General features: G+C 36.1%; 1 protein-coding gene across 3 annotated transcripts in view; it reads left to right on the plus strand.

Moving 5' to 3' along the window:
- Positions 1–16,279, plus strand: part of LOC103704389 (ARM repeat superfamily protein) — a 37,535-nt gene that overhangs the window by 20,228 nt on the left and 1,028 nt on the right. For all 3 annotated transcript variants that reach the window (XM_088715085.1, XM_008787655.4, XM_088715086.1), the window contains 16 exons: positions 1,250–1,376; positions 2,403–2,552; positions 2,687–2,755; positions 5,006–5,142; positions 6,934–7,051; positions 10,964–11,098; positions 11,197–11,402; positions 11,527–11,674; positions 11,766–11,894; positions 12,008–12,088; positions 12,189–12,701; positions 12,784–12,851; positions 12,947–12,998; positions 14,359–14,445; positions 14,522–14,550; positions 15,595–15,722. In XM_088715085.1, coding sequence (XP_088571211.1) covers positions 1,250–1,376; positions 2,403–2,552; positions 2,687–2,755; positions 5,006–5,142; positions 6,934–7,051; positions 10,964–11,098; positions 11,197–11,402; positions 11,527–11,674; positions 11,766–11,894; positions 12,008–12,088; positions 12,189–12,701; positions 12,784–12,851; positions 12,947–12,998; positions 14,359–14,445; positions 14,522–14,550; positions 15,595–15,722 — 2,177 coding nt within the window. The remainder of the gene's footprint in view (positions 1–1,249; positions 1,377–2,402; positions 2,553–2,686; positions 2,756–5,005; positions 5,143–6,933; positions 7,052–10,963; positions 11,099–11,196; positions 11,403–11,526; positions 11,675–11,765; positions 11,895–12,007; positions 12,089–12,188; positions 12,702–12,783; positions 12,852–12,946; positions 12,999–14,358; positions 14,446–14,521; positions 14,551–15,594; positions 15,723–16,279) is intronic.

Raw genomic sequence — 16,279 nt, forward strand, 5'->3', positions numbered from 1 at the left:
AATGTTGGTTTCGTTATTTATCCCAAATGATCTGCTAACTATTTCCCATCTCACATTTATACCCAAATTTAGTGAAAGTTATTGATATTAATGACATCAATGTGAAAATAAAACTCCTAGAATTATGGAGAAGTGAAGATTTGGAGAAGCCGCCATTATTACTTCTTCATTTTATTTTTTTTCCTTTATAGGTGTGTATAAGCTCTGACACTTGCAAAAATGTTCTTCCAGAGAATTTTCATTTTTAAATGCAAGCAACGTTCTAAAAAATAGCTGCTTGAGCGAATGTTCTTTATACCATGATGTCGTGTCTGCTTCTTCTATCTGCTGTCTGCACACAGATGAAAATTATTGTTAAAGTGCATCAACTATGTCAACATGTATGTTTCCTTTTATTTAGTTGTAACGTGCATGTGATGTCTGTCCTCTCATCTTACATTATTTCTTTGCACTTTGTGCTCGTCTTCAATGTCTAAGGCAGCATTTTTCTTGCTGGGCAGAAAAAAGTGGGTTAGCTATTTATATTCGTCAGTATTCTTCCAAGATTCTGTTTTTCCTGTGCTGTTTGGTTCGAGGTTTGTCATTCCTGTCCCCACTGCGGGATAGTTGGAAATGCTGAAGGGTAAAATGGGGATTAAGTGATAAAAAAGGGTAAAGGTGAAAGAAGAACTCCAACATGAGTCCCTGGGTTAAATCTATTTGACCTTCCCAGTGAAATATCTTGAAGCCAGTTAAGTGAGTCAAGAACTTTAACTTGTCAAAAGCTTAGGTTGTTTGGTTGCATAACAAGACAACCACCCTTTCGGGGGTTGTCCTGCAATCAGATGCTGCCTAAGTATGTGCCATTTCTATCTGTGAATGCTATTTGCTTGTAGAGATACACACCTATCATTCCTAATCTTTCTAATGTTGTTTCTTAAATACAAATGAAATTTAATGTGCTTTTCTTCTTCTTAACGACTATTTTCAATGAGTATGAATAAGGTGACATTCATTTTTTGCCAATTATTTTTCATTATGTTCTCTGTTTATGCTCTATAATAGTACTGCCTTATGGATGCCATTTGATAAAATTATCATAGTAAGTTTGATATTGACCATATAGATTTTAAAATTGGGAATGTCTATCTGAAAATTTTGTTATATGCTTGCATATTTCTTCTTAGATATATTTATCGGACAAATTCCTGTCCTGATTTCGTAATAATATCATTCTGATAGTTTGTTTGATTTCTTTTTTTTTTTTCAGTGATATATACCCATTCTTAGAGAAAAGATGTCTTGAAGGAACTCGTGTTGAATCCAAATATGCTGTTTCTGCAATTGCTTCGCTATTCCATGCTTCTATTGATCCTATCTTTTCCACTTTATGCGAGGTATCTTGCCATTTTAAGCCAACTGCATCTTTGCTACTAATTGCCATATAGATGTTTATGTTGTACATATGCAATTATTGTCTCATATTTTCAAGTTCAGTTTGCAGTTTGGCAAGCTATTCTTTAATACTGATATTGGTTTAATGATAAGTGATGTGAAAGATAGGTTTATAGTTGCTATGATTTCATTCATTGTTAAAGCAAATTTTTAAAGTAATTGTTATGTTTTTTCTGTACTCATTAGACAATCCAAAGATTCCAAACACAAAAAGTTAATTTATTTCTTGTTACTTATGGTCTTGGCTGACAATCAATAGAAAATTGGTCAGGGAAAGTTTTCGGGAATGAAAAAAAGACCTTCACTGATCTGCAACATTTGGTTATAGTTCGTTAAACCATCATGAAGCACTTTATGGTTTTCAATTTCACCTTACAGTGGTAATATGACTGTATTTAATAAACTTATCCTTTTTTTATCTTTACGATGGTTGTCTATCAAATTATTTATTAGAATGGCTTTTCTGTCAACAAACTTACAGAACTTCAAAAGCATGAATTTCCCTAGTTTTGTATATTTAACTGAAAAAAGGCCACTATTGAAAAAATATTGAACCATGATTGTGTAGTTCTTGCTTGTATATGCTTGTTGAAGCGAATATGCAGTCAATGCTGTGCACTATCTTGGTCAAGATATTTAAAATGGCAGAATATCTTTTGCTATGTGGAATTTAGCATAGTTGCATTAGTATCTCCATCATAGAGTTTTGTTGGGATAGTGGAAACTCTGATGATGGAGAATTGGAGATACTAATGCAAGGTAAGGTAGATTTTTTTTTTTTGTTGCAGTTGCAGGACATTGGCCTTTCTCTATGTTCTTACTTCATTGTTGATGCCTGAGAAACTTTTTGATTTCTTACCTTGTTCCTTGGTGAGATTAACTTTCTTTTGATATTGACATGCAAACAACACTTAAAATTCTTCTTGGGATGCAAATCTGTGTATTTTAATTCTACTATTTGCATGCAGAAAGTCATGAAATCTCTGCATGATGGTCGCAATATCTCGACTCTGTTGCAGTCTTTGGGCTGTATTTCACAATATTCTTCATCAACTTATGAGTTATATGAAGAACAAATTATGTATTTCATTGTTCATGATATTCTTTGCTCCTCGGAGGTAAGCTGTGTCTCAATCTGTACGATATTCTTAGGCAACATTTTATTTAAGAATGGCAGTAGGATCATTATTCTTGTTCAACCACCTGAATCCTTGAAAAATGTTTGAGATTTTACCATTTGTTACTTGTGTAGGTGTTTTCATCATCTATGCAGATATCCAACAACAGTGATTCTGTTTGCAGCTCATTGTGCAAATTGAAGGTGAGTGTTAGATAAGTTATGTCATCTTTATTCATTACTAGCATTTGGCATGTGCGATGCACATGGATAACTTATGGATGACTAATTCTATCATATGCATGAAATGAAAGAGCATTTCATGGACACTTCCGATTCCATGATTTACCATCATATGAACAAATCGGCAAATGAGTCCATGGATGATTGTTTTTCTGTCAATGCTTTGGACATGGTACTTTAAATTAGGCTAATGTTCGAGATTTGATACATAGTGGGTTTTAATCTTATGATTCAATTAGACACATTTAGTTAGATTCTCATCAAACCATGATTTGGAGAGACAGACTAGAGTCTAGAGAAAATAATTAGTGTTTCTATTAGTCTCCACATTTAAATTGTTTAAGATTGAGAAAATAAAGGACCTCAGGATAAATTTGGAAGAGGAAAAGCAGAGCATGCTTGTCATAGTGGAGTCCAAGAGCCAAAGAGGTGCACAGAACTTTCCCTTTCATATTTACTATACGTTGAAGAATTATTGTGCTTGCTTTTGGTAGTGTTTTGGAGTGCGTACAAGTTCAACGTGCTTCTCATATGTAATTTTTCATCTCTGTATTATTGTACCCAGGGTTGGCAGAATCGCTTGCCCAGCGGGACGAGTCGGTACAGGCCCATGTCGTATCGTGCTGAGCTTGTACCGACATAGTAGAAGAGGCAGGGAAGGGGGAGAACAAGAGAAGAAAAAAGAGAGAAAGGGAAGGCCGACAGAGGGCCGGGGAGCTGCTGCGCAGAGGAAGCGGAGGCCGGAGAGCCGCTGCGTGGAGGAGGCCGGAGAGCCTCTAGGAAGCCGTGGAAGAAGGGCTTCCTCTGGTCCTTTGTTTCGTTCGAAACAGGGACCAGAGGGGGCCCTTTGATTTTTGAGATTTTTAAGTAAAAGTCGGCAAACCAATTGCCGACTTCACTTTTTTTTTATTTAGAAAAAATTAAGTGAAGTCGGCAATGGGTTTGCCGATTTTTACTTAAAATCTCCAAAAATAAAAGGGGCCTCTCCGACCCTTGTTTCGAACGAAAGAGGGGACCAGAGCGAGCCCCTCTCTGCGGCTCCTCCTTCGTGCGGTGGCTCCCCAGCCTCCGTCGGCCGGCCTCGACCTTCCTCTCTCTTCCTTCCTCTCCCTCTTCCTCCCTCCCTCGCTCTCTCTTTTCCTCTTTTTCCTTCGTCTTCTCCCCATTCGGCGTTGGTCTCGTTTTTGTCACCGGAACTGTCTCGTTCCGCGGCCAGTACGGCTCGGGATGCTCCGAACCGGACGGTTTGAGACGGTCTTGCCGACCTTGACTGTGCCTTTCTCTTATGTTTAGCGTTTAGTAATTTCATATTTTTGATCTAGACTGCTTGAGCTCAAAATGACCATTTGAGGCTATTTTGAAAACCATGGGACTTACAATTTGAGATCCGTCAATCTATTGCCTATCTGGTTGATGGTTCACTTCTTACCGTTGAGACATCACCATTAGAAGATGCTTTGCTGTCTGGTCAACCAAAAGTTTTTCAGAATTGTATGGGAACAAACAATAAAATTTCTTGTCATATATGGTGCATCAAGGTCTAATTATTTGCCAATCATGGTTTATAATGTCTTGAAAGGTGAAAAATCCGGCAGCAATTTATACTTTGCCTACGAACTTTCCGAATTTTTCTGTATTTGCTTATTTATTCATCATTGTCTTGTGTTTCTTGTTGCATGATGGTGTTTTCTCTCTTTTTTCTATATTTATTTACTTTTTAGTTAAAAACCTTTAATAAGCTTAGTGTTCTTAATGCATTTTTGATCCATGATTCAAACATTTCAAAATTTATGCCATTTTTTTAATTTAAATCTGAAGTGGTATCTTATCGCTTGTTCTCTGTCACATCTTTCTTGAGTTGCAACCAACCATCTGTTTTAATAATAAAAAAATACTGGGGTGTACCAGAAACTTTTTTTTTTAAGAAAAATTTCTTTTGTCACTCATTAGCTCAATGTCTGCAAAGCATGTTGTTTTCAAATTTTATTGTTGACCTGGAAAGCCTTTGCATGTGCCAGATGATTTTTTCTTGAGTCCACGAATTTAGTAATTCTTTCCTACTGTTCTTCATTAGCTGCTCTTTTGTTTGATATATATCTAAATATTTGACATGTTGTACCTTAATTCTCTAAGTAGTGATCTATTTTGCATCTTTCTAGACTTGACCGTATAGTTACAGCATTTGGTTTGACCTTGTATGATTTACTCCAGATTTATGGACTGAAGGCATTGGTCAGAAGTTTATTGCCACATCAAGTAACACATGTGCGGCATCAGATAAAGGGATTCTTAAATATCTTATCAGACATAATTCTCAGAAATGGCATCATGAGTGGTATCATCTTAAAGTATGTTGACAATCTGTATGATCGATGTATATGTTGTCAGATTACTTATCATGCTTATCACAAGTTTTAAAGTTTCATGTGCTGTGTGGCACTAGCTGTGGGCACTTTGCTATTTCTTTTTGCATGCATAGGTATAAAAAAGATACACATTTTCTTGTATTCACTTTTAATCAAAAAAATTTTAAATTTCTATGCTGCTAAGTGAAAAAAATGAAAAAATGATTTGGATCAACAAATAGTATCCTATGTCAAAGATCAAGATATGCGTGTGATTAGTGGTAATATGACGTGTGTATCATGTTTTCAGCTTATATTATAATGTTTTGAATGCAATGCATAAACAAATTTTCTTTTTCCTAAGTAAACACAATTTCCTAATTTAGTTATTATTTGTAGTGATAATTAAAAATCTTAATGTAAAATTGAGTTTATGCTACAAAGACCGGTAGATAAACCACTCCTCAAACAAATGAAAAAAGTGAAGGAAAGAAAGGAGGAAAGGTGTTTGAGGGGTCTTCATCCCAGGCGGATACTAGTTTGAGCATTTCATATGAACCCTCATGATATTATACAAGCTAACGTGGTTTCCGACCTATTTACTCCTTACCAGGGTACTTCGTACTGGTTCTGGTAGGTGTACCAGTTGCTTACCGGATCCGTACGGTTTCGGTTTGGGTCGGTTTAAACTAGTACTGAACCGGAAGAGAGGTAAAAGCATGCACAGATTTTGTCCGTGCACACGTTCCACGTTAAATGCCACAAAGTGGCATTAACTACCACTCTATGGCATTAAATATCCTCCCGCGCTAACTCGTGCGTGCCTGCGTGGGTGCGGGGAACCGCGCGGGCGCCCTGCCTCGCGCGAGGACCGGTTCGCACCGGTATGCAGTGGCAACCGCTCGATTTCAGCTCCATAGGGGCCGGAACCGTTTTCTACGGCCGAACCGGACTGGTCCGGTATGAACTAAACTAACAGATATGGGCCGATTCAGTATACCATGCTCTTTACCTCCGCAATCACCTGTTCCTTGCGTTGCCCTTGCCTTGGCATGATGGATGATGTATAACATGCACCGGCAAGGGTTTACATGCCAGTCCTTGGTTTACACACTGCAAGTCTTGATTGACTTATGTTCTTAATCTTGTTGGTACAATTTTTGTATTCTTATATATCTGCTGTTGGTATAGACTTACTCACATTCCCTGTGGCTTATGTTCTTGGAACCTTCAATTTAGGCTAAAATACCCACACTAGATGCTTAAACATGGACATTGGTATGACACGTGAGAACAGCTCTGTAAGAATAAATTCTTAGATGTTGAGTGGATCCAACACTTAGTGCGTGCACACACACACACACACCAGAGAAAAGAAAAGAACATTCGGCGTATTCACTATTAACTTATATTCTTTTATTTATAATCAAGGCATCTTGTTTTGCCATAACTTTTGAATGGGGCATTACTTTAGTTGCCTTGTCATCGTAGTATTGTTTGTTCTCAAATTTTCTCTATATGGTACATGTATCAGTGGAATAATACCAGGGGAACTGACATTGATTTATTTCATTCTGACAGCATAATAAACTGGTACCATGCCTTAATCAATTTTATGTTGGACACCCTGTCAGCATCATAATCTAAACTTAATCTTATGATTATCGATTCTATAGAGCTTCCCAGATGACTGAAAGTTATATTTGTACCACTCTCCATTTCACCTTTTCGGAGACAAACTCTCAGATGGATTATGCTTCTTCACTTTTCTGATCGATATTCTATTTGGTACAGTGAAAATGACGAGGCTCAACTGAGATTGGCTGCTGCAAAATCTGTTCTTCGGCTTGCAACAAGATGGGATTTGCACATTTCACCAAACAATTTTCATTCAACAATTTTGAGGGCTAAGGTATGGATGGATGATTTTACAAACTATGTTTTTTTGTTACTGATTAATAAATAGGGATCACTATAACATTCATGTTAGACAAGAATTCTAGTACGTGCCATACTTTATGCTTAATATTTAGCATCATAGTTACATGTTGTTTCTTACTCGATCTTTCCTAGTTTTATCACGAATCCAATTGAACCTCTCATTCTAGCTACACTCAACTTATTTTTTCAGGCCCTTTTATTGTCCAACATTTTAGATTATTTTGTACCCAAGGCTGCAAACGAATCCTTTTACTCATAAATATCTAGTCCTAGCTCAGTAATAGGCTTATTTGAGCTTGAGTTGGCTAAGAAATGAGCCAACCTAACCATATAGACTTTGGTGCTATGTTTTGCTCGTCTATGCGAAATATCTTTAGGAAATGATAGGCAACAATGTCTGGTTTGTGCAGTCAAAATAGTTTCCCACTTCTTTCAAAAAATGTTTTTCAAATACTTTTAAAACTTGGGCTGAGCTTCAACACCTTAGGCTTGCAAAAAACAAATAGGAGCTTGGTTTGGCTTGATAAGGAGCTTGTTTACGCTTGAATCAAATGATAAATGACCCACGCTTGAATGCTGATTATGAAGCTTGGTTCAAGTTCGATTTCTTCATTTATATAATGACCCAACCCTAAGCAACTTTCCACTTTACTGGCTTCTTGAACTAGGAGTTTTATTCATATGCAGTATATCTGCATCAAGGTTTCAAAAACTAGAACAGACCTGCTGGAGGATCGATTAAACTATCAACGAAGTCTCTGGTTCGAACACATACATAAAAACCAAGGTCTGCGTACCATACCGTACCGACCCATACTACCTAGTTTTGGATGGTATCATGATAAAAAGTGAGAAAAAAAGTGTTGGAAGCTGCCTCGGTTTGAGGTGCATACTGTACCGACCGTGCTGTATTGAATCGGTGAAATATCAGTACAATATATGGTATTGAGGTTGTGAAGTATCCTTTCTTGCTTGAAGCTTATTTTATTGAAGTTATAAAAATTGCTGGTTAAGCTGGCAATTAGTTCGAACCATCGGGGTTTAGACTATATGATAAGTACATCAAATTAAGCGATGGAGCAGGCATTAGGGATCGCTTCCTCAATTTGATCCTAATCCATCTCCACAATCTCTTCCTCCTTGATTCTAGCAACGAACAATGGATGGTAGCAGTGAGTGGTTGTTGGGAGGTGGCGAATGATGGGATTGCGTACATCCATCTTTTCTCTGTCTCTCTTTTTATCAGCCATTCTTATGTTGTATTAGCAGTTGACATCTCTCTCTCTCTCTCTCTCGCTCTCTCTTAACTTTTAATCGCAGCTAGTCGTGCCCATCTTTAACTCTCAATCGCGGCTAGTCGTGCCCATAAAGATGATGTTATTACCACCAGAACCGTCCCCCCCCCCTCTCCTTGTCATGGTGCACCTTAACCATTCTCCCGAATTTTCTCTCTTCCCTTCCCCAGATTGAAAACAATGAAGCCGCACCCTTGACCTCTAACAGTGGGAAGCATACTTTCTCCCTCCCCTCCTCTAGTTCAATGGTTTGAGCTTTTTGACAATTCGTAATTCCTCCCCTCTATTTCCTTGGTTTTGATGCCACCTGATAATGAGGTGCTAAAGTGTTAATGAATTTCCAACTATTATCTTTTTTAAGTTATATCTGAAATTTCAAACTAATTTGTTAATATAATTAACTAGTAACTGATTCTGGTCAATCCAATGGTTGAATACCTGACATATGACCCCAGTCCTTATTTTAGTTAGGTCAATGGTCTCAGTTTTAAAACATAGTTTTGCATTTAGTTATTGGATTGTAGTTGCATTATGCTAATTTAGCAGTTATTTTCATCTCATTTTATTTTGTCTAAGTAGATTTATTATATTTTTGCAGAGTACCATTTATATGGAGCAATTGTCAGGTTGGAATTTTTTATGCCCATTGTTTTAGAATTCATGTTTTAAAAGGATTTTTAAGGCTCACACGAACTAGGGATTCTAATTTAGCGCATGACTTGATAAAGCCCTTGGGTTAGATATGCACAACCGAGGATTCAGATGCCCTTTGGATGGAAACTATTAAGGTTTCCAGTGAAATTCAGAGTGCTGCCCTGATTTTTCAATGAGCGGTAAAGCTGAATTTGTATACTGAAATTGCTAGATTATGAGTTTGCAGGTTTTAATAGTACACAATCATAATGGAAAGATGGATTAACACCATTTTCCACAACTTCCAGCATGAACATAATTTGACTTAACATGCAATACATCTTAAATAAAGCCTCAGTTATGTATTATCCATCAAAAGATAGCAAACTTGGCCTAGAAAAGGAGAAATTTTAAGATTTGAATGCCAATTAATAGCAGCACATCAGATTTAAAGGAAATTTCAGCAAGTTTCACTGAAAAACAGGATATAATATAGAATGCGAAAGAAACATGGTAGAAGGGAAAGAAAGAGGGGCGGAGAAGAGAAAAGTGGAGGGCACTGGGCTACTAGCAAGGTGGAAAAAAGCCTTTTCTTTTTATAAACCTTTTCTTTTGGTAGAAGATTTTTATCAACCTTTTATTTTTATCAACCTTCAAAATTCTCTATTTAACGAAAAGAAGCTAATTAAACTTTCTTACTCGCTAAAGTACCCTCCACAATGCAGCAATTACTGTAACACGAATTGTTCCATAAGCAGTAATCACTACCACTTTTCTCACCAACTTATTAATGGTTTATGTGGCTTTCAATATTAAGGTAGCTTCATGCCACATCATAACCTAACCATCTAGTATGGCTTGGTGAACATTTAATCTTAGCTATTCACTCATAGAGACCCACTAAAGCTAAATTAAACAAAAATGGAAAAAGATATGAATGTTGGAAACTAAAAGCTAAATTAAACAAAATTGAAAAAAAGGATATGAAAGTTGAAAACTAAACTAAAACTAGATGTGCTTTTGTAATCGACAATCCACAACTCTTCATTGCATCATGAATGGGTGTATATGAAGTTCTTGTGTATCATGTAGATAAATTCATGCTAAGTGCTTTATTTTTCGACTAGCTTACAACTTTTATGGAAATTATACACACTATAATTTGACTCCTTCCACAATCATTTGAAGAGATAAATGTTTATTCTAGCAATATTTTGCGTTTGCACAAATGTCAAGGCTTAACATGATTGTATATTTTGATGCCAGCAAACATTAAAATTCTGTGCACATTCGACATTGGAATTCGCGATCCTTAGCAAAAGTTGTACTATAATTATGATAATAACCATCAAGTGTTATGGCATCTGTTGGGTTCTGCTTTATGGATCCTCATTTGCCCAGAATTCCTATTTAGGGCCATCTCTATTGTTATTTCAATTTTTTTTTCATTTTTTCACAACCTCCATTCATGTTAACTTAGGCCTTTTTCTCCTCCATCTTTTTTTCACAATCTCTTGTTTTCATGTGATTCTTCTTATATTACTAAATCTTTCAGAAGAATTCATGAGGTTTATCCTTTATTTCTCATGCTTATATCTTGCCTTCAAGAGACTTTGAATGACTTGCCTTACAGTTCCGCTTTTCCTAATGTAGTTTAGTGCATCTAATAAGCCAAACATCATTAATGTTTGCTCACTTGTTTGTTGGCAAGAAAGGGTTCTTTCATAACATAAATGAGTTAATTGCTATGTTGTTTTGGTCATTTGATAAACAGGATTAATCAAGTTTGTGTTTTTTTTTTTTTTAATATAAGAATGCAGAACCTGTTAGCCATCTGACTTATCTGGGAAATTATTCTTTTCTTCTAAATGAACTTCACTTCCTCAGAAACACTCTTCCTATGCTTTTGCATATCATTTATTTTCTTAAGGTTCTGTGTCTTTGATGGTCTCCAGGATCCTTCACCTGCAGTTCGCAAGTCATTCCTGTTCAAAATACATAATCTTTTAAAGGAACATGCAATCCCAAATAGATATGCTTGTGCTTTTGCATTGGCTTCAACGGATTGTGTTGGAGAGATCCGAACTGATGTAGGTTTCTTCTTTTAGATAAAATCCAATTTTTATTCATTGTTTTGCTGACTTTGTCAGTGAGAGCTTTATGGCTTATCTTCTGTTAATCCTTGTAGTCCCTGAAATACCTCACTGAATTTCTAAAAAACAATGGTGGAAAACTTCGGAAGCATCAGAAAATCTTAAAAAAGGATACAGCTGGAGGAACAATGACAAGCTATCCAGAATATATTGTGGTTTTCTTAATCCACATTCTTGCTCATGATCATGACTTTCCTTCAGAAAATTGTCATGATGAAGATGCTTATGCTGAGTTTTGCAGGTAAGATATTGTTCTGTATCTTTGTTCTGTGGAGGAATAGTTTGCCAAATGCGAAGTTGGAGACTTTAAGTGCTGGATCTCTGATGATGTTAAATTTCTTATCTATTTCTTCTTTTCTTGGCAGTCCTTTGATTGTTATTTTGCGAATGTTGGTTAATTTAGACTTTGCCAACGGCAATAAGAATGATGCCTGTGAAATCATATCAAATTTGCTGGCCATTTTTCGTGCCATTCAGAATGCTGAGGATGCTGTTGATGCTCAAACTACTTCAGTAACGTCTCCCATCTTTCTTCCAGAAATTCGCTTAACTTTTATGTTTACCTTTATTTTGATAAGTAACTTGAATTTGTTCCCTGTCACAGAAATTGCATATCATTTCTAAAATTGGTCTAGTCACAGTAAAAGCACTTGGTCGACGTTGCAAGGTTTCATCAGGTACACCATGTCAAGTTTTGCTTCCATCATCATATTACAGAAAAACTTGTAGAGAGGTAAGCAGTAAACATATTTTTTTTCTGCATATTTAAACTTCTGTTTATATTATTTCTAAGTCTCTTTTTTCTTTTTTTTTTCTTTTTCATTTTGTTTGTAATGTGCCATTTAGGTGTCTTCTCCTACTGACGAATTTATCAATGAAGGTTTTGTGAGGAGGATCCTTGATACTGTTGAGTCTTATATTACTCAGGTAGCATTTTAGTACTGTTACATGTTTCTTTTATATCTTATTAAATTGATGAACCAAAGATTCCAAGCTTCTGACCGATGTGTTTTTTGCCACATTACAGCTTCCTAGTTCTGATTTTAAGCAATGTAGATCTCAGGAAGATGCTCGGCATTTGGATATTAAGAAGTGCTTCTCAAATGATATACCTCGGGAAAGGAAATTTGATTCTTTACCAAGTAAATTAAATGGGGAGACTGAAAATGTTTATGCTACTGGAAAAGGACTTAAGAATATAGTCCCACCGAAAGTTTGCTCTAAAGCAAAACACAAGAATTTGCTCTCAGCTACTTCTTTAATATCAACAGAGTTGCTTCATGAGAATTCTGCTATTTATGAGAGCACAAGTTTATCTCCTGAATTTGCTAATCCTGCCGGGGGAAATGAGCAATTGTCTTCATGTGATTCTGTTAGCACGAAACCATCATTTCCAGATTCACAAATTTTGTCCGGTGAAGATGAGCTTAGAGATTGCAACCCTCTCCTGACAAACCAGAGAGATAATACCAATATAAGAATTTCCACCGAGCCAACTGAAGCTTCAAAAACAAATGTAGAATGCTGTATGGATTCAATGGTATGACATTTGCTCTTTGCATATGTCCAGAGCTCAATAGTTTATCTTGTTGTTCGTGTCCTGATTTTATGATGCTGTAAAGGAAATTGGCGGTTCAAGGGAAATGCTTGTTGGACACCGGATCAGAGTATGGTCTCCAATTGATATGTGGTGAGAATATAAAATAACTGAAAATAAATGAATTCCACATTAAATTCATGCATATTTAATCAACCTCCTAACATCTCTAACATCACTTCCTGCAGTTATAATTCTGGAATGATTGATTCATATGATTCTCAAAACAGTAACCACAAGGTAATGAGTGAACTGAATTTGCACTTTCTAATTTGCACAGTACATTGCTGTATTCACTAGTGATCATGCTTTAGTCTACCAAATATAGGGATCTAGTTCTAGGATTGTAGTGAAAGTGACAGCCAGGTAGTGTTTTCTAATTTTTTTTTTTTGGTTTTTCTATATGTTCTCCCTGCTAACTATTTGATTTACCAGGAGAAAACGCTTGCATCTCATTCTGCTTACCTCCATATTTGCGCTAACTTGAGGCATCAAAATATTCCAAATTTAGTTTAGAGTGTTTAGACTAATTTGCTTTCATTCTTCTTGGAATTTTGTGTTGGTAAAAATGGGCTCAGATGAAAATTTATCCTCCTCAAGCCTTAAAACATCTTTATATATGATATCTTTGTAGATTATATGCAATGTTATAATCTGACAGTACAGAAGACATCAACCATTTATTAGCAGGGCAAGAAGTCCTGCATTTGTGTATGGCAAGAAGTCCTGCATTGATGAGTTGCTGAAAAGGGGCTAGGAAGGCAGTATTATGTAGGCTGTCTCTTGGCAGATCTGTTATGAACTGTGTGAAGCATTTTATTGCCAAAATTGAAATGTTGATTCTGTAATAATTTACTTCTTATAGTTGAGCTTTGTTATTGGGCCTTGCATTGTAAGTGATAGGAGGAGACTAGGTTTTTCCAGTTGGTCACTTAGACCTCAATAGACTATGCAACTTCTCTTTAAATGTCCATTAGTTTATTGATCAAAATTTCACTGTGCTTCAGTGTTGCAGCTGACTACATGGCTTCTCGTTCCCCCCAATGATATTGATTTGGCCTCTCTCAAATGAAGGACATGTAATTTGTTGGATTAGATTGTCCAGTCTAGCCATCTCTGTATGCCTGTAGAAATCTAAATGGCCGTGACTTGTAAGATAATTTCACTTAGATCTAGGCCTGCTTCTCTTGTGACAACTGATGCAACTTTATTTATTTCTGGATTTTACTCTTGTATATCAGTCTTAATGAAGTTCAATTCATTTACTTATTTTGTCATGTCTTGTTATAGACTTGCATTTTCAATGTTTATGTAGCAAAAGTTGTGGGTTTTGTCCACCATTATTTGGAGGAAGGAACTTAAAGTAACATTGTTATTGCTTGCATAAATCTGATGGAATTGCCGTGGTCTTTAAGATTTTAATTACTGAATAGCCACATCATCAAAGAATTACACTTTCTCCTTGATTTACAATTTATTCTATTTCTTAAGAAAATATTGATATGTTAAGGTACGGTTAATTTTAAGTAAATGTTTAACTCATTTATAAAGTAATCCTGTATGAGCTGATCTGGTGTACACAATGTCTTATGCTTTCAAGATCACCTATGATAACGGGGATGTGGAACTCGTGCACTTGGAAGATGAGAGGTGGGAAGCCATTGATGATGCAACTTTGCTAGAGAAGGTCTGCCTGGAATTGTCTGCATGTTGATTTTTCTATTTGTAGCAGTTGGCTAATATGAGTCCATTGGGTTATGCAGGATACATGCAACTTTCAGCCTAGAGATTGGTGAGCAAATATAGCTCCTTTTTCCTGTATGACTATTGTTTCATATATTTCTTTTTTGTTGTTGTGTTTTTTAAGGATTTTGTCAGAGAATGAGCAGTCTTACATACCTTATGGAATGCTTGACATGTTTTTTCCTAGTTTAGGATAGTACAATTTGTTATGTACTTATCTTTGTTTAAAAGTTGATTTTGATTGTTGCTAACTAATTGTTTGAGTGACTAATGCATCCAAGCAGATACACATATAATAGTTGTCCCTGTGTAGACAAACTGGTAATAGCAGTAGTGCATCATCTTTATTTACCATTGCTATTGCCACTCCTTTCAGTAGCTTCATTGCCTGACAACTGGCCTTAGAAATTTTTTGGCATAAACTGTTGGTCCATTAACTCAGGATAATGTGAGATGTTAATTCTTTCTTAATATTCTCTAGGGCCACCTTCATTTAATTCATGTTTTTTAGCCAACCCCATCTTTAATGGATGATGCTTGCGGTGGTGGATGTATTACATCTTCATCAATGGTACTTTCTTGAATAACCTTTCAGCATCTGCATCGAAAATTTGAAATCAAGATGTCATGTTCCAGATAATTAGGGTTAATCTTCTTGGTGGCATACCCAGTTAATACCCTATAGTTGTAGCCTCCAGCTTGTACAGCTAGCGGTTGGATTTAAAAGATAACGTTCTGTCTAATTGACAATATGGATGCATTATAAAGCACGGATTGAATTGCCTCTATTCAGCAGCCTAAGGTATGGATCAACCTAGTGGAAAAATTTAATATCATCTTTACTGCAGTATTTGCATCTCACTTAATTTTAGATCTTAATTTCCATCAAAGTTGGCAGTTTGATTTGTCATTCTGTAGTGTTTTTTTTAGGAAAGGTCATAAAAAAAAAGTCATCTGATGTTGGTAAGCCTGCACCATTTCTACGAGCAACACTTTTGACTGTTTCTGTTTAATAAAGTTGTGTCTTATTTTCTATTGTAACTTTATTGATCACCTTATCTTTTTTTTTTTTTTTAATTTCAAATGTTTATAGGTCTGGTTTGTCTAGCAGTAGCCTTGAGGATGTGACTTGTGTTATTCGAGATGATGCTAATGAAGAAAGACCAACCACTCAGGGTGAAAGAACAGGAAATTCAGACAGAATAGCCTCCTCTTCTACTGGTAATGCACCATTTAGCTTATCTTGTTAGTTCATTTATTAAAAAGGTTTCCAACAGTAAATGGTACATTTTTCATGTGAGGTTGATGGACCTATATTTTAAGCACATTTTTGTTCATTCCTTTGGTAAAAGTTAGCTTATTCATCTTAACTAGATTGATGATTAGGGTGATATTTGACCAGGAATGAGGTTTGCCTAGGAGACAAGATTTTACAAAGTCAAAATTATTTTGACTTTTGAGAAATATATCCATTTCAAAGTTTCCATAGTTACTGTCTGCCTGCCTGTCTGTCCATCTTCATTTGTTTTTATATTTTATGCAATGATTCCTACGGTCGCAAAGGCCTCCACAAGGAAGGCCTATGGGGGAAAGACTGCTTGTCTGTCTGTTTCTGTTTTCTTTTGTTTTTTATTTTTTATGAGATGACTCCTATAGTCACTAGGGCTTCTGTGAAGAAGGTCCATGGGCAAAAGAAATAGTGCTTATGTGGTTCATGCCCCACTTGGAATTGAAGGCTTTGTTGAACTGGTGGAGAATAGGGTATTTGCTTGCTTGAA

This window comes from Phoenix dactylifera, chromosome 2 (genome assembly GCF_051530095.1).
Source record: "Phoenix dactylifera cultivar Ajwa chromosome 2, Ajwa_hap1_PhDact_Kaust_v1.1, whole genome shotgun sequence".
Lineage (NCBI taxonomy): Eukaryota > Viridiplantae > Streptophyta > Magnoliopsida > Arecales > Arecaceae > Phoenix > Phoenix dactylifera.